Source organism: Strix uralensis, unplaced genomic scaffold (assembly GCF_047716275.1).
Source record: "Strix uralensis isolate ZFMK-TIS-50842 unplaced genomic scaffold, bStrUra1 scaffold_494, whole genome shotgun sequence".
Lineage (NCBI taxonomy): Eukaryota > Metazoa > Chordata > Aves > Strigiformes > Strigidae > Strix > Strix uralensis.
In genome coordinates this window covers 72-17,261 of record NW_027437088.1, presented here as the reverse complement: position 1 = coordinate 17,261, position 17,190 = coordinate 72, and the positions used below count along the sequence as shown (strand labels likewise).

Genomic DNA, 17,190 nt, shown 5'->3' with positions numbered 1-17,190 from the left:
GGCCCCGCCCCTTTCGACATAGGCTGGGAGGGAGGGGGCGTGGCCTCTTTCCCCCCCCCGCGGTGGAACCGGAAGGGGCGGGGCAAATCCCGGAAGTAGGTCCGGCGGCCCGGAAGCGGAGGCCGGGAGGATGGCGGAGGTGGTGAGGAAGGGGGGGGAGGGGGGGCGGGGGAACGGGGAACCCCCCCCGGGGTTGTGGGGATCCCCGGGGACCCCCCTGGGCTGACGCTCCCCCCCCCCCGTTCCCTCGCAGGGGGAAGTGTCCGAGGGCTGCCGCCTGCCCGTCCTGCGCCGTAACCAGGACAACGAGGATGAGTGGCGTGAGCGGGGCGGGGACGGGGGCGGGGCTTGGAGGGGGAGGAGCCTATGAGGGGAAACGGGCGTGGTCTGCGCGCAAGGGGGGCGTGGCCTGATGGGGATTGGGGGAAGGGGGCGTGGTGCGCGCGGGGGGGGGGGGGGCTTGGATAGGGTTTGTGGCAGGGAGGGGGCGTGGCTTTGGCGCGGGGGCGTGGCTTCAGGAGAGAGGGGCGGGGCTTGTGGGGTTGGGGGGTATATTGGGGGGGTGGGGGGGGACTTAAAGAGGCACATCCCAGGCTGGGGGGGGTCTGGGGGTCCCCTGGGGGTTTTGGGGGGCCCCGAAGGGGGGGGGTGTGACCCCAAAAGGGGGGTGGTGACACCACACACCCCACCCCCCCCCCCAGCGCTGGCTGAAATCCTGAGCGTGAAGGACATCAGCGGGAGGAAACTCTTCTACGTCCACTACATCGACTGTGAGTGGGGGGACACGGGGACGTGGGGGGGACACGGGGACACAGGGGGGTCATGGGGACATGGGGGGGACATGGGGATGGGGAAGACACCGCCCCACCGGTGTTCCCTGGTGTCCCCAAGGGCTGGGGGGGGGGACATAGAGGAGATACAGCGGGACTATGGGGGGACATGGGGCGGTCCCAGGGGTGCCAGCACCCTGTTGTCACCCCCATGTGTGTCCCCAAGAGCGGGGTGGGGACATGGAGGGGGTGTAGGGAGACGTGGGGGGGGTCCTAAGGGTGCCAGCACTCCTTTGTCACCCCCATCTGTGTCTCCAAGAGTAGGGTGGGGACATGGAGGGGGTGTAGGGGGACATCGGGGGGTCTGAGGGGTGCCAGCACCCCTTTGTCACCTCCATGTGTGTCCCCTGGTGTCCCCAAGAGCAGGGTGGGGACATGGAGGGGGTGTAGGGGGACATCGGGGGTCTGAGGGGTGCCAGCACCCCTTTGTCACCTCCATGTGTGTCCCCTGGTGTCCCCAAGAATGGGGTGGGGACATGGAGGGGATATAGGGGGACATGGGGGGACATGGGAGGGTCCAAGGGGTGCCAGCACATCCCTGTCACCCTATGTGTGTCCCCAAGAGTAGGGTGGGGACATGGGGGGGTCTGAGGCGTGCCAGCACCCTTCTGTCACCCCTGTGTGTGTCCCCAAGAATGGGGTGGGGACATGGAGGGGGGTATAGTGGGACATGGGGGGGTCTGAGGGGGCCAGCATCCCCTTGTGACCCCATGTGTGTCCCCAAAAGTAGGGTGGGGACATGGAGAGTGTGTAGAGGAGACTATGGGGGTGTCCTAGGGGTGCCAGCACCCCTGTTTCACCCCTATATTTGTCCCCAAGAGTAGGGTGAGGTCATGGGGGGGGTATAAGGGGACATGGGGGGGTCCCAGGGGTGCCAGCACCCCTCTGTCACCCCATATTTGTCTCCAAGAGCAGGGTGGGGACCTGAAGGAGCCATGAGAGGAGCCATGGGGGGACACAGAGGGACAACGGGGGGCCACAGGGGCTATGGGGGGACCTGGAGAGACTATGGGGGGACCCGGGGGTGCCATCGTCACCCCGCCTGTGTCCCCAGTCAACAAGCGGCTGGACGAATGGGTGACACACGACCGGCTGGACCTGAAGCGGGTGCAGGTGCCGCGGAAAGAAGCCAAGACCCCCACCAAGAACGGGCTGCCCGGCTCCCGGCCCGGCTCCCCGAGCGCGACCCGGTGAGGGGACAGCTTGGGGACATCGGGGACAGCTTGGGGACACGGCATGAGGGGGGGGGGGGGTGGTGGTGAACAAGATGGGGGGGTGGGGGAGAGAGTTGGGGGGTGAGGGATGGGGGGACAGGGAGGTGGTTCTGGGGGATGCGATGGGGACAGGGGACAGATGGGGGGACACTGGGGATAGCTGAGGGGGGCTGTGGGGACAGGGGACAGCTTGGGGGGGCGCTATGGGGACAGGGGACAACTTGGGGGGGCTTTGGGGACAGCCCTGGGGGGACACTGGGACAGGGGACAGCCCTGGGGGACACCAGGGACAGAGGACAGCTGGGGTGGAGCTATGGGGACAGCTGGGGGGGACACTGGGGACAGGGGACAGGCCTGGGGGGGCCACCAGGGACAGCACAGGGACAAGGGACAGTATTGGGGACACTATCAGGGACAAGGGCCAGCGTGGGGACAGGAGAAAGGCCTGGGGGGACAGCGTGGGGGACAGCACGGAGACGAGGGCCGGCGCTGAGGGGACACGGCAGGGACAGGGGACAGGGGACAGTCCTGGGGGGACACCCCCAAGGGGCCAAGGGCCAGCGTGGGGACAGGGGACAGTCTTGGGGACACACCTCAGGGCCAGGGGACACCCCTGGAGCCAGGAGGGGACACACGGAGCTGTTGGGGACAGACCCAGAGCTGAGGGACGTCCCCAAACCCCCTCAGGGTTGAGGTTGGAGGGGGGGGGGAACCACACACCTCCCCCGACCCCCTTTTGGGGGGGACCCCAGGAGCTGTTGGGGACACCCAGAGTCAGGAGCCACCCCCCTGTGTCACCCACCCCCCCCCCCAACCCTGGGGCCACCCCTGGAAGGGGAGGGTGGGGACATCCAGACCCAAGGGACATCCCCAGACACGCCCCCGCCCCCCCCCACTTCCCTTCCTCCCTCGCCCCCCTCCCCTTTTCAGGGGCCACCCCAAACCCTTGGGGACACCCCTACGGGACCTTGGGGACACCCCCAAACCCCACTAACGGGACCTTGGGGACATCCCGGTCACCTGGGGAGGAGCCAGTGGGGGGCGGGGGGGGGGCGGGTGGTGGGGGCCACCCTGCTGGCGGGGCGGGGGGGGTGGGGGGGGGCCACCACCCCTTTTTTGTCCCCCAAAGCCACACGGTGGCTTTGTCCCCGTGTGTGTCGTGTGTCCCCCCCCTCCCCACCCCCCCCCCCAACAATGTCCCCCCCCCCCCCCCCTAAATGCCTCCTCTTCCTCCCGGCGCAGAGGAAGAGCCTGACCTGGCGTTGCCGGCGGCCCCCGCCAGCGGGAAGAGCTTGCCGGGGCCACCGGGGCCACCGGGGCCACCGGGCTCGGGGACAGGGACGGGTGCCGGTGCCGGTTCAGATCACCCTTCGCTTTCACCTGCCCAAGGAGAGCGAGGCCGAGCCCCCCCCGGCCCCCCCGCCCGGCGGCCAGCGCCCCACGGTAACCCCCAGGGGCCCCAAATGTCCCTAAATGTCCCCAAGTAGCCCCAACTAGTCCCAAATGGCCCCTAAACGGCCCCAAAAATAGCCCCGGGGTGTCCCCCTGACAGGTCCTGTGGTGGCCCCCCCTCCCCCGTGTGTGTGTGTGTGTGTCCTCCCCTGCCATGGTGGCCCTTGGTTTTGGAGGGTCTTTGTCACCATCCTTGTCCCCAGGGGGTCCCTGGGTCTGTCCCCAACAGGTCCCTGTCACCAGTGGGTCCCTGGTTTTGTCCCCAACGGGTCCCCATCCTTGTCCCCAAGGGGTCCCCAACACTGTCCCTGTCCCCAGTGGGTCCTTGTCACTGTCCTTGTCCCCAACAGGTCCGTGTCGCTGCCTCTGTCCCCAGTGGGTCCCTGGTTTTGTCCCCAATGGGTCCCCAACACTGTCCCCATCCCCATTGGGTCCCTGGTTTTGTCCCCATCGGGTCCCCATCCTTGTCCCCAAGGTGTCCCCAACACTGTCCCTGTCCCCAGTGGGTTCCTGGGTCTGTCCCCAGTGGGTCCTCGTCGCTGTCCTTGTCCCCCAACAGGTCACTGTCCCTGTCCCCAGTGGGTGTCTGGGTGTGTCCCCAACAGGTCCCTGTCACCAGTGGGTCCCTAGTTTTGTCCCCAACGGGTCCCCACCCCTGTCCCCAAGGGTTCCCCAACACTGTCCCTGTCCCCAGTGGGTCCTTGTCACTGTCCTTGTCCCCAATAGTTCCCTGTCACTGTCTCTGTCCCCAGTGGGTCCCTGGTTTTGTCCCCAATGGGTCCCCAACACTGTCCCCATCCCCAGTGGGTCCCTGGTTTTGTCCCCAAGGGGTCCCCAACACTGTTCCTGTCCCCAGTGGGTTCCTGGGTCTGTCCCCAGTGGGTCCTCGTCGCTGTCCTTGTCCCCCAACAGATCACTGTCCCTGTCCCCAGTGGGTGTCTGGGTGTGTCCCCAACAGGTCCCTGTCGCCAGTGGGTCCCTAGTTTTGTCCCCAACGGGTCCCCACCCCTGTCCCCAAGGGTTCCCCCATGCTGTCCCTGTCCCCAGTGGGTCCTTGTCACTGTCCTTGTCCCCAACAGGTCCCTGTCACTGTCTCTGACCCCAGGGGGTCCCTGGTTTTGTCCCCAGTGGGTCACTGTCCCCAGGATGTCCCCATCCCTGTGGTGGGGTGTTCCCCGAGCCTCCCCCTCCCGGGCTAGAGCTGTGCTGGGGCTATACTGGGAGCACTGGGGGGTTGCTGGGGTGATACTGGGAGCACTGGGGTTATACTGGGGAGCTCTAGGGGCTACTGGGGTGATACTGGGAGCACTGGGGGGCTGCTGGGGGGATACTGGGAGCACTGGAGGGATACTGGGGATGTCTGGGGGCTTCTGGGGCGATACTGGGAGCACTGGGGGGCTGCTGGGGTGATACTGGGAGCACTGGAGGGGGGCATTGGGAAGTGCTAGGGGCTACTGGGGCAATACTGGGAGCACTGGGGAGAGGCAACAGAGCCTCTTACTGCTCCCAGTTGCCACCCAGCAGCTGGGCTGGGCCTTACTGGGAGGGACTGGGAGGGACTGGGAGGGACTGACGGGTGTCCCCGCAGAAGCGTAAGGTGGAGGTAGTGTCACCTGCCACCCCCGTCCCTGCCGCCACCGAGACCTCGCAGGCCTCCGTCTTCCCCCAGGTGAGACCAGTACATCCCAGTAACCACCCAGTAACACCAGTAAGCACCCAGTAACACCAGCAACCCCTCCAGTAACACCAGTAACTACCCAGTAGCAGCAGTACCTGGTCAGAAACTTCGTGTTCCCACCGGTATCAGGTAGCAGTTTTCCAGTAATACCAGTAGTTCCCAGTACATTCCAGTAATACTAGTATACCCTTAATAAAAGTAGTAGCTGCCCAGTAACACTAGTAGCTGGCTGATAACACCAGTAACTAACTAGTAACACCAGTAACTAACTGGTAAGAGCAATAACTCTGTGGTGAGTTTTCATTCACACCAGTAGCAACTGCTCATTTCCCAGTAAGACCAGTAACTTCCCAATAACACCGGTGTTTTGTCAGTAAAGCAGATAAATTTACAGTAGCTAACCAGTAACACTAGTAACTAACCAGTAACACCAGTACCTAGTAAGGGCATTGATTATGTAGCTTCCCAGTAACACCAATCATTTCCCAGTGCTTCCCAGTAAAACCAGTAGTGTTTCAGTAAAGCTGATAAATCTTGAGTAATACCAGTAACCAGTACTAACGCATATCTAACCAGTAACCAACCAGTAGTACCAGTAACTGACTAGTAGTAACTAACCACTAGCCAACTAATAAGATCAGTCACTAACCAGTACTAACAAGTATCTAACCAGTAACCAAACACACCAGTAACTGACCACTACTAACCAGTAACGACTAATAAGATCAGTAACTAACCGATATCTAACCAGTAACCAAACACTAACACCAGTAACTGACGAGTGCTGACCAGTAACCAACTAATATGATCAGTAACTAACCAATATCTAACCAGTAACCAACCACTAACACCAGTAACTCATCAGTACTAACCAGTATCTAACCAGTAGCCAACCAGTAACACCACTAACTGACCAGTACTAACCAGTAACCAACTAATAAGATCAGTAACTAACCAGTACTAGTCAGTATCTAACCAGTAGCCAATCAATAACACCAGTAACTGACCAGTATTAACCAGTAACCAACTAATAATACCAGTAACTAACCAGTACTAACCAGTATCTAACCAGTAACCAACCACTAATACCAGTAACTGACCAGTACTAACCAGTATCTAACCAGTAACCAGTCAGTAACACCAGTAACTGACCCATACTAACTAGTAGCCAACCAATACTAACCAGTAACTAACCAGTAAGACCAGTAACCAACCAGTAATTGCTCGCTAATCTCTTATCAACACAGGTGCCACTTAGGACTCACCCCCCTTCCCAGTAGCACCTCCCAGTCCTCCCAGTAACCCCCCAGTAACCCCCCCACCCAAACTGGGGGGATCCCCAGTCCCTCGGGGGGGTCCCCAAGCCCTGGGGGGGGTCCCCAAGCTCGGGGGGGGGGCTTCAGTCTGTTGGGGGGGGGTCCCCAAACCCTGGGGGGGTCCCTAAGCCCTGGGGGGGGGGTCTTGTCCCTTGGGGGTGTCCCCTGACTCCTGGGGGGGTCTCTAGTCTCTTATGGGGGGGCCCCCAAACCCTGGGGGGTGTCTCCAGTCCTTTGGGGGGGACCCTTGGCCCTGGGGGGGGTCCCCAAGGCCGGGAAGAGGGGTGGGGGCTTGTCCCTAAGCCCTAGGTGGGGTTTTTGGCCCCTTTGGGGGGGTCTTATGATCATTGGGGGGGGTCACCAGGTGCTGGGGGGGGTCCTCAGGTCCTGGGGGGAGGTTTTGGGGTGCAGGGGGGGGTGTGTGTGACACACACACACACCCCCCCCCCCATTGCAGAACGGCTCCGCTCGCCGGGCAGTGGCCGCCCAGCCGGGACGCAAGAGGAAATCGGCCTGTTTGGGCACCGATGAGGTTGGGGGGGGGACACGGGGGGGGGCACTGGGAGGGACTGGGGGACACTGGGGGGCACTGGGAGGGTGGGGGACACTGGGGGGGAGGGGGTGGCCCAGTGGTGAAGGTCTGGGGGCAGCGGGGGGGGACGGGGGGAGGGAGAAACAAACAGCCTTGAGGTGGGGAAAGTGAGTCAGGGGAGGGAAAATGGGGCCTAAAAGGGAAAAAACAGCCCTGAAATGGGGAAACTGAGGCACAAGGGGGAAGAAGCGGCACCTGTATGAGGGAAACTGAGGTAAAAGAGAGAAAATAAGGCCTAAAAGAGAGAAAAAATGTCTTTAAAATGGGGAAAGTGAGGCAGGGGAGGGAAAAAGGGGCCTAAAAGAGGAAAAAGGGCGTTAAAGTGGGGAAAGTGAGGAAAGGGAGGGGAAATGGGGCCTAAAAGTGGGAAAAAACGGCTTTAAAGGGGGGAAAGTGAGGCAGGGGATGGATAAATGGGGCAAAAAAGGGGAAAAACAGCCCTAAAATGGGGAAACTGAGGCACAAGGGGGAAGAAGCGGCACCTGTATGAGGGAAACTGAGGTAAAAGAGACAAAATAAGGCCTAAAAGAGAGAAAAAATGTCTTTAAAATGGGGAAAGTGAGGCAGGAGAGGGAAAAAGGGGCCTAAAAGAGGAAAAAGGGCTTTAAAGTGGGGAAAGTGAGGAAAGGGAGGGAAAATGGGGCTTAAAAGTGGGAAAAAACGGCTTTAAAGGGGGGAAAGTGAGGCAGGGGATGGATAAATGGGGCAAAAAAGGGGAAAAACAGCCCTAAAATGGGGAAACTGAGGCACAAGGGGGAAGAAGCGGCACCTGTATGAGGGAAACTGAGGTAAAAGAGACAAAATAAGGCCTAAAAGAGAGAAAAAATGTCTTTAAAATGGGGAAAGTGAGGCAGGAGAGGGAAAAAGGGGCCTAAAAGAGGAAAAAGGGCTTTAAAGTGGGGAAAGTGAGGAAAGGGAGGGAAAATGGGGCTTAAAAGTGGGAAAAAAACGGCTTTAAAGGGGGGAAAGTGAGGCAAGGGATGGATAAATGGGGCAAAAAAGGGGAAAAACAGCCCTAAAATGGGGAAACTGAGGCACAAGGGGGAAGAAGCGGCACCTGTATGAGGGAAACTGAGGTAGAGGAGGGAAAATGGGGCCTAAAAGAGGGAAAAAATGTCTTTAAACTCGGGAAAGTGAGGCAAAGGAGAGAAAATGGGGCCTAAAAGGGGATAAACTGGCTTTAAACTTGGGAAAGTGAGACAGGGGATGGATAAATGGGGCAAAAAAAAGTGGGAAAAGAGCCCTAAAATGGGGAAACTGAGGCACAAGGGGAAGAAGCGGCACCTGTATGAGGGAAACTGAGGTAGGGGAGGGGAAATGGGGCCTAAAAGGGGGATAAAACAGCTTTAAAGTGGGGAAAGTGAGGGAAGGGAGGGAAAATGGGGCTAGAAAGGGGAAAAATATGCTTTGAAGTGGGGAAAGTGAGGCAGGGGAGGGAGAATGGGCCTAAAAGGGGGAAAAAAAACGGCTTTAAAGTGGGGAAACTGAGGCAGGTGTGGCAAAAGAGGGCCTAAAAAGGGAAAAAACAGCCTTAAAGTGGGGAAAGTGAGGCAGGGGAGGGAAAATGGGGCCTAAAAGAGAAAAAAGGGCTTTAAAGTGGGGAAAGTGAGGCAGGGGAGGGAGAATGGGGCCTAAAAGGGGAAAAGAGCCCTGAAATGGGGAAACTGAGGCACAAGGGGAAGAAGCGGCACCTGTTTGAGGGAAACTGAGGTAGAGGAGGGAAAATGGGGCCTAAAAGAGGGAAAAAACAGCCTTAAAGTGGGGAAAGTGAGGCAGGGGAGGGAAAATGGGGCCTAAAAGAGAAAAAAGGGCTTTAAAGTGGGGAAAGTGAGGAAAGGGAGGGAAAATGGGGCCTAGAAAGGGGGAAAATCTGCTTTGAAGTGGGGAAAGTGAGGCAGGGGAGAGGAAATGGGGCCTAAAAGAAGGAAAAAACTGGCTTTAAACTCGGGAAAGTGAGGCAGGGGATGGATAAATGGGGCCTAAAAGGGGGGAAAACAGCCTTAAAATGGGGAAATTGAGGCACAAGGGGGAAGAAGCGGCACCTGTATGAGGGAAACTGAGATAGAGGAGGGAAAATGGGGCCTAAAAGGGGGAAAAAAACGGCTTTGAAGTGGGGAAAGTGAGGCAGGGGAGGGGAAATGGGGCCTAAAAGGGGGGAAAACAGCCTTAAAGTGGGGAAAGTGAGGCAGGGGAAGGGCGACTCAGCCCCCAGGCAGCATGAAGGGGCTCAGCCCTGGGGGTAACCCCAACATCCCCCCCACCCACCAGGACTCTCAGGACTCATCGGACGGGGCCCCCTCGGCGCCACGGATGACGGGCAGCCTGGTGTCGGACCGGAGCCACGACGACATCGTCACGCGGATGAAAAACATCGAGTGCATCGAGCTGGGGCGGGCACCGCCTCAAACCCTGGTACTTCTCCCCGTACCCCCAGGAGCTGACGGCGCTGCCCGTCCTCTACCTCTGCGAGTTCTGCCTCAAGTACGGCCACAGCCTCCGCTGCCTCCAGCGTCACCTGGTAAGGAACCGCCCCCTACAACGACTGGGGACCACCCCCCCCAACAATTAGGGACCCCCCTGGGGTGATTTAGGACTTTTTGGGCGGGTTTAGGACCCCCCTGGGGGGATTTGAGGCTCCCCCGGGGTGGATCTGCCCTCCTTGGGGGAACTTGGGGACCCCCAGATTAACACCAACCCTCCCCTGAACAATTGGGGAACCCCCACAACAATTGGGGACCCCCCTGGGGTGATTTAGGACTTTTCTGGGGTGATTTAGGACTTTTGGGGGGGGTTAGGACCCCCCTGGGGGGATTTGAGGCTCCCCCGGGGTGGATCTGCCCTCCTTGGGGAACTTGGGGACCCCCAGATTAACACCAACCCTCCCCTGAACAATTGGGGAACCCCACAACAATTGGGGACCCCCCTGGGGTGATTTAGGACTTTTCTGGGGTGATTTAGGACTTTTTGGGGGGGGGTTTAGGACCCCCCTGGGGGGATTTGAGGCTCCCCCGGGATGGATCTGCCTTCCTTGAGGTAACTTGGGGACCCCCCAGGTTAACACTGACCGTCCCCTGCACAATTGGGACCCCCCACAACAATTGGGGACCCCCCTGGGGTGATTTAGGACCTTTCTGGGGTGATTTAGGACTTTTCGGGGGGGGTTTAGGACCCCCCTGGGGGGATTTGAGGCTCCCCCGGGATGGATCTGCCCTCCTTGGGGGAACTTGGGGACCCCCAGATTAACACCAACCCTCCCCTGAACAATTGGGAACCCCCACAACAATTGGGGACCCCCCTGGGGTGATTTAGGACCTTTCTGGGGTGATTTAGGACTTTTCTGGGGTGATTTAGGACTTTTGGGGGGGGGTTTAGGACCCCCCGGGGGGATTTGAGGCTTCCCCCGGGATGATCTGCCTTCCTGGAGGTAACTTGGGGACCCCCAGGTTAACACTGACCGTCCCCTGCACAATTGGGGACCCCCCACAACAATTGGGGACCCCCCTGGGGTGATTTAGGACCTTTCTGGGGTGATTTAGGACCTTTCGGGGGGGGTTTAGGACCCCCCTGGGGGGATTTGAGGCTCCCCCGGGATGGATCTGCCCTCCTTGGGGGAACTTGGGGACCCCCAGGGTAACACCAACCCCCCCTCAACCATTGTGGAACGCCCCTAGGGGGTTTGGGGACCCCCTCAGGGTGAATCCACCCTCCTTGGGTACCCCCAGAGTCGATCTGCCCCCCCCTGGGGGTAACACCAACCCCCCCCCAGGGCAGATTTAAGACATCCCACCCCCCCCCGGAAGCATCAATCCCCCCCGAGCACCCAACTCTCCCCCCAAACCCCAATATTTCCCCCCAAATTCCCCCCCCATGGATCCATTTCCCCCCCCCACCTCCCCCTTTTTACCCCCCCCTTTTTTTTTTTTTTTGCCCCCCCCCCCCCCCCCCTTTCAAAGACCAAATGCGACCTACGACACCCCCCGGGCAACGAGATTTATCGCAAGGGCACCATTTCCTTCTTCGAGATCGACGGCCGTAAAAATAAGGTAAAAAAGGGATTTGGGGGGGGGACACACAAATATTGGGGTGTTCTCTGACTCCCCTGGACCCCCCCCCCCCAGAGTTATTCGCAGAATCTTTGCCTCTTGGCCAAGTGTTTTTTGGACCACAAGACGTTGTATTACGACACGGATCCTTTTCTTTTTTACGTCATGACCGAGTACGACTGCAAGGGCTTCCACATCGTCGGCTATTTCTCCAAGGTGTGGGGGGGGGGGTCCTTAGGGGGGGGGTTTTGGGGGGATAAAGAGGATTTTGAGGGAGGTGGGGGGATGCGGGGGGAGCCCTGGGGGATGAGGAGGTTGGGGAGGGGTCATAGAGAGACAGGAGAGGGGTGAGGATGGAGCCTGGGGAGGGGGGGGGGTTTGGGGGCTTGGGGGGGGTCCCTGGGAGGGTTGGGGGGCGGGGGGGGGCCCTGGGGGGGGGCTGAGGGGGTGGGGAAGGGTCTTTGGGGGGGTTGGGGGGCTGGGGGTGGTCTCCCTGGGGATTTTTGAGGTTCTAGGGGTGTTTGGGGGGGGTCCCTGAGGGGATCTTGGGGGGGTTTGGGGATTCTGGGGGGGGGGTTGTCAGGGGATCCCTGGGTGGTTTGGGGGATCCCTGGGGGGGGTTGGGGATCCTGGGGCAGGGCGGGGATCCCTGGGGGGGGGGTCCGGGATCCCGGGGGGGCGTTCGAGGATCCCTGGGGGGGTTTGGGGGATCCCTGGAGTGGTTTGGTGGATCCTAGGGGGGGTTTGGGGATCCCTGGGGGGGTTTCAGGGATCCCTGGGGGAGGTTTGGGGATCCTGGGGGTGTTTTGGGGATCCCTGGAGTGGTTTGGTGGATCCTAGGGGGGGTTGGGGATCCCTGGGGTGGTTTTGGGGTACCATGTAATTTTTGGGGGTGCTGGGGGGGGGGGGGTCGCAGGAGAAGGAGTCCGACAGAGGATTACAACGTGGCCTGTATCCTGACGCTGCCGCCCTACCAGCGCCGGGGCTACGGGAAGCTCCTCATACGGAAGCTCCTCATCGAGTTCAGTGAGCGACCCCCCCAAATTTCCACCCCCCCAAACCCCTGGGGACCCCCCTAAATCCCAGGGACCCCCCAAATATTTAGGGAGCCCCACAACCCCACCAAGTCAGCCCTACACCCCCCCGCAATCCGTTAGTCTTCAAACCTAATAAATCTTTAAAATGGGGGGGGGGGGGAGGGAATAACGCACCAGGGAACCCCAAAAATATTTGGGGGGGTCCCCAAAATCCCCTTGATGTGTGTGGGAAACCTTTGGGGGGGGGCAACACCGACTCGCAAAGCTCAATAATATTTGGGGGGGACCCCAAAATCTTCCTCCCCCCCCCCCAAAGGCTCTGAAAAGCTTCCCAGGGGGTCAACGCACCCCCCTGGGGTGCCCCAAAAATGCACCAGGAACCCCAAAAATGTTTGTGGGGCAAAATCTGCCATGAGGGGGACCCAAAAAACCATCCCGGGAGGCCCAGGGTGCCCCAAAATACACCAGGGGCCCCAAAATCCGCCCCCCTCCCCAGTGACCCTGCAGACCCTCTGGGGTTGGGGGGGGGGACCCCAAACCCGTTGCGGGGGGACCCCAAAATCCCTCTCATGGGGTAAAAGCCCCCCCCGGGACACCCCAAAATACCCCAGGGATCCAAAATCACTTCCAGTGGGGTAATAGAACCTGGGGGGGACCCCAAAAATCCCCTTAGGGACTCTACAGACCCACATGGTGGGGGGGGGGAACCCAAACCCCCTTTTATGGGGCCCAAAGCCCTCCTGGGACACCCCAAAATACACCTGGGACACCCCAAAGTACACCAGGACTCCAAAATGCCTTCAAGGGGGGGGTAAGAGAATTTGGGGGGGGACCCCAAAACTCTCCTTAGGGACTCTACAGACTCCCTGGGGTAGGGGCGGGAACCCCAAAACCCCCTCTGTAGGGTGTGGGGGGGGGGCCCGCCTCGGTGTGACACCCCACTTTCCGTGTCGTGCCCCCCCCCAGGCTACGAGCTGTCGAAGGTGGAGGGGAAGACGGGGACCCCCGAAAAGCCGCTGTCGGATTTGGGGCTCCTCTCCTACCGCAGCTACTGGTCCCAAACCATCCTGGAGATCCTCATGGGGCTGAAGGCCGAGGGGGGGGAGCGCCCCCAAATCACCATCAAGTAAGCCACGCCCCCTCCCTGGAGGCCACGCCCCCCCACACCCCGAGGCTCCACCCCCCTCCTCAAGTGCTCCCGGGGCACCAGCTGCTGCTCCTGGCCCCGCCCCCCCACCCAAAGCTCCGCCCCAACATTCTAGGCCCCCCCCCCCCATTTATAATAAGGCAGGGTGTGCTCCAAGCCCCGCCCACTCCAAGGCCACACCCCTTCTAGACTCCACACCCCTTCCCCCAGCTGTCAATGGGCAGTCCAAGCCCCACCCCCTTTCCCAGGCCACACCCCTGTGCACAAGCACCACCCCCTTTCCTGTCAATCTTAAGGGCTGCACTCTTAGGCCCCGCCCAGCCAGCCCTAAGCCCGCCCCTTTCCCCTGAGGCCACGCCCCCTCCGCTCACCCTCAGGCTTCCCTGGGATAGAGGAAAATTGGGGGGGGGGGGTGGGGGTGGTGCGTGTGTGTGTATCCTTGAGTTTGGGGGGGCCCAGAGGGGACTGGGGGGGGGGCTGAAGGGATCTGGGGGTGCCACCCCTCGCCTCCCAGCCCCCCCAAATCCTCCCCCCCCTCCAGTGAGATCAGCGAGATCACCAGCATCAAGAAGGAGGACGTCATCTCCACCCTCCAGTACCTCAACCTCATCAACTACTACAAGGTGCGTCCAGATATCGGGGGGTGTGTGTCCCCCCCCCTCCCACCCCCCCAAGATATCGGGGTCCCCCCGGGGTTGGGGGAAAGAAGCACCCTGAAAAAACCTGGGGACACCAACTCCCCTTGGCAGCATCACAACCCTGGGGGGGGGGGGTTGGGGTTCACTCCTGGATACCTGTGAGTCCCTAAATCTTTGGAGACCCCCGCCTAAAATATTTGGGGGACACCCCCCCCGCCCCGATTTTTACGCAGGGCCAGTACATCCTGACGCTGTCGGAGGACATCGTGGAGGGGCACGAGCGGGCGATGCTGAAGCGGGTGCTGCGGATCGACGCCAAGTGCCTCCACTTCACCCCCAAGGACTGGAGCAAAAGGGGCAAGTGGTGAGGCCACGCCCCCCCCCCGCCACGCCCACTCAGGCCACACCCCCTTCTCATTAGTATACAGCCGTTAATTAAACATCATCACTTGGTGTTGCTCAGCTGCTTTATTGAGAGTGGAGATGGGGAAGGGGGTGTGGCTTCTACAGACTCCACCTCCTCAAGGGGAGGGGCTTAGGGTGGGTGGGGCCTGTCAGGGCTCCGCCTCCTCCTCACTGCTGTCAATCTCAGAGATGGGGGCGTGGATCTGGGAGGGGGGGAAAAGGGGTGAGGGAGGACCCAGGTGTTGGGCCCCCCCCCAAAATGGGGAGCCAGGGGGTCAGGGGACACCCCCCAAAATGGGGAGCCAGGGGTCGTCCCCCCCCACAAACCAGGGAGCCAGGGGATCAGGGCCCCCCCTCAAAAATGGGGAGCCAGGGGTCACCCCTAAAATGGGGAGCCAGGGGATTAGGGGGACACCCCCAAAAAGGAAAGGAGGGGGTCAGGGCCCCCCCCCCAAAATGGGGAGCCAGGGTGTCAGGGGAGCGCCCTAAAATGGGGAGCCAGGGGACACACCCCCCCCCCCAAAAATGGGGAGCCAGGGGGTCAGGGGACACCCCCCTCCACAAAATGGGGAGCCAGGGGTCCCCCCCTAAAACGGGGAGCCAGGGGCTTGGGACACCCCAAAATGGGGAGCCAGGGGGTCACCCCCAAAATGGGAAGGAGGGGATCAGGGGACACCCCCCAAAATGGGGAGCTAGGGGATCAAGGCCCCCCCCCCCCCAAATGGGGAGCCAGGGGACCCCCCCCTCAAAACAGGGAGCCAGGGGCTCAGGACACCCCAAAATGGGGAGCCAGGGGATCAGGGGACCCCCAAAAACGGGGAGCCAGGGGGTCAGGGGACCCCCCCCAAAATGGGGAGCCCAGGACTCACCGCGTGGGCGAGGGGCCCCCACTGCAGCGCCAGCGCCAGCCCCCCCATGGGGGGGGGGGCAGCGTCAGCCCCCCAATCCGTGATGACATCGAAGGTCCCCGTCACCGTCACCCACCGGTCCTGGCGGGGGGTCAAAGGTCAGCTAGAAGGAAATTTGGGGAGCCCCAAAATCCCCTTGATTTGTTCTGAAAATTTGGGGGGGGGGGGGGGGCACAACAACTCAGAAACCTCAAAAATATTTTGAGGGACCCCAAAATCCCCCCCATAAAGGGGCTGAAAATCCTCCAGGGGGTCAACACCCCCCCCCCCCAGAACCCCAAAATGTACCAGGGAACCCCAAAACCATCTAGGGGGGGCTCCCTCACCTGGGGGTCTCCGTTGTCACCGGGGGGGGCTCCACCTCCCGCAGCAGCACCCCCCGGTAGCCGTGGGGCAGCGGCAGCTCCCGGCCCCCCAAGCGGCGCCCCCGAAATGAGGCCCATAGCTCTGGGGGGGGGGGGGGGGGGGGCAAGAAAGGGAGCGAAAGGAATTGGGGGGGGGGGGTTTCAACACCCCCAAATCTGCCCCATAGTGATTCGCCCCCCAAACCCCCTCACCCAGCCCCACAGCAGCCCCCCCGCCCCCCCCCCAGGCCACCCCCCCAGGTTCTCAAACCTCACAGCAGCCCCTGCAGATGCGCCCCCCCCACCCCAAAGACCCCCCCTGGGTCCCCCCCCTCTCCATCCAGCCCCAGCTCCCCCCAACACCCCCCCCACCCCTCAGGAGCCCCCCCGGGTCTCCCCCTCTCCCATCCAGCCCCAGCTCCCCCCCACAGCCCCCCCGGGTCTCCCCCTCTCCCATCGCAGCCCCAGCTCCCCCAGACACCCCCCCCAACCCCCAGAGCCCCCCCGGGTCCCCCCTCTCCCATCCAACCCCAGCTCCCCCCAGACACCCCCCCCCAACCCCCCAGGAGCCCCCCGGGTCCCCCCCTCTCCCATCCCAACCCCAGCTCCCCCCAGACACCCCCCCCCAACCCCCCAGGAGCCCCCCCGGGTCCCCCCTCTCCCATCCCAACCCCCCAGCAGCCCCAACTCCCTCAGGAGCCCCCCCGGGTCCCCCCCTCTCCCATCGCAGCCCAGCTCCCCCCCAGACACCCCCCCCCCAACCCCCCAGGAGCCCCCCCGGGTCCCCCCCTCTCCCATCCCACCCCCAGCAGCCCCAACTCCCCCTCAGGAGCCCCCCCCAGGTCCCCCCCTTCTCCCATCCCAACCCCACATTCCCCCCCCCCCCCCCATCCCACAGCGGCTTCCGCGCCCCTCAGGCCCCCGCCCCGGAGCCTCCCCCCCCTGGTTCCCTCACCGCCGCCGCGGCCGGGCTGGACCCGCAGAAAAGCGGCCACGGGCGCGGGTCCGTCGCTCCCCACCCGGCAGGGCAGGAGCTGGGCCGGGAGCCGGGGCTGCTCCGCGCTGGGAGCCGCCCGCAGCCGCACCGCGGCCGCCATGACGGAAGCGGAAGTGACGTAACTGCGCCGCGCCGGAAGGGGAAATGGCGGCGGCGACGGTGGGTGGAGAAAAAAATGGCGGCGGCGCGGGGCATGGCGGGAGTTGTAGTTCTGGGTGGGGGGAGGCCTCTGTGGGTGTCCTCAGCGCCCCCCCCCCGCCCCGGGACCCCCCATGGCCCCCCCCGGCCCCCATGAATGATGTCCCATTGCCCCCCCCGCCCCACAGGGCCCCCCAATTTCCCCCCAGCCCCATAAATTCCCCACAGGGGACCCCCATGCCCCCCCCTCCCCACCCCACAGGGCTCCCCCCAGCCCCACAGGGACCCCCCGATCCCCCCCAGCCCCATAATTTCCCCACGGGACCCCCATGGCCCCCCCCAGACCCACAGAGACCCCCCAATCCCCCCCCCAGCCCCATAAATTCCCCACGGGACCCCCATGGCAGGGACCCCCCAATCCCCCCCCCCAGCCCCATAAATTCCCCATGGG

The 17,190-nt window shown here is 62.1% G+C and overlaps 2 protein-coding genes across 3 annotated transcripts; one reads left to right on the top strand and one right to left on the bottom strand.

The window, feature by feature from the left end:
• Positions 1-86: 86 nt before the first annotated feature.
• On the top strand, positions 87-14,404 carry KAT5 (lysine acetyltransferase 5). The gene is given in 15 exon segments (XM_074858032.1): positions 87-142; positions 254-320; positions 702-770; positions 1,885-2,001; positions 2,004-2,020; positions 5,085-5,165; positions 6,948-7,022; positions 9,351-9,476; positions 9,478-9,600; positions 11,036-11,125; positions 11,201-11,343; positions 12,045-12,151; positions 13,129-13,288; positions 13,851-13,932; positions 14,181-14,404. Coding segments are annotated over 15 exon segments (1,404 nt in total). The 5' UTR covers positions 87-130; the 3' UTR covers positions 14,316-14,404.
• A 3-nt stretch (positions 14,405-14,407) lies between these two features.
• LOC141939007 (uncharacterized) lies at positions 14,408-16,739 on the bottom strand (the record flags this gene model as incomplete). 2 transcript variants are annotated; one of them, XM_074858033.1, is given in 4 exon segments in its annotated part: positions 14,408-14,555; positions 15,222-15,341; positions 15,587-15,707; positions 16,560-16,739. In XM_074858033.1, coding segments are annotated over 4 exon segments (475 nt in total), but the record flags the coding sequence as incomplete, so codon positions are not given.
• Positions 16,740-17,190: the final 451 nt, after the last annotated feature.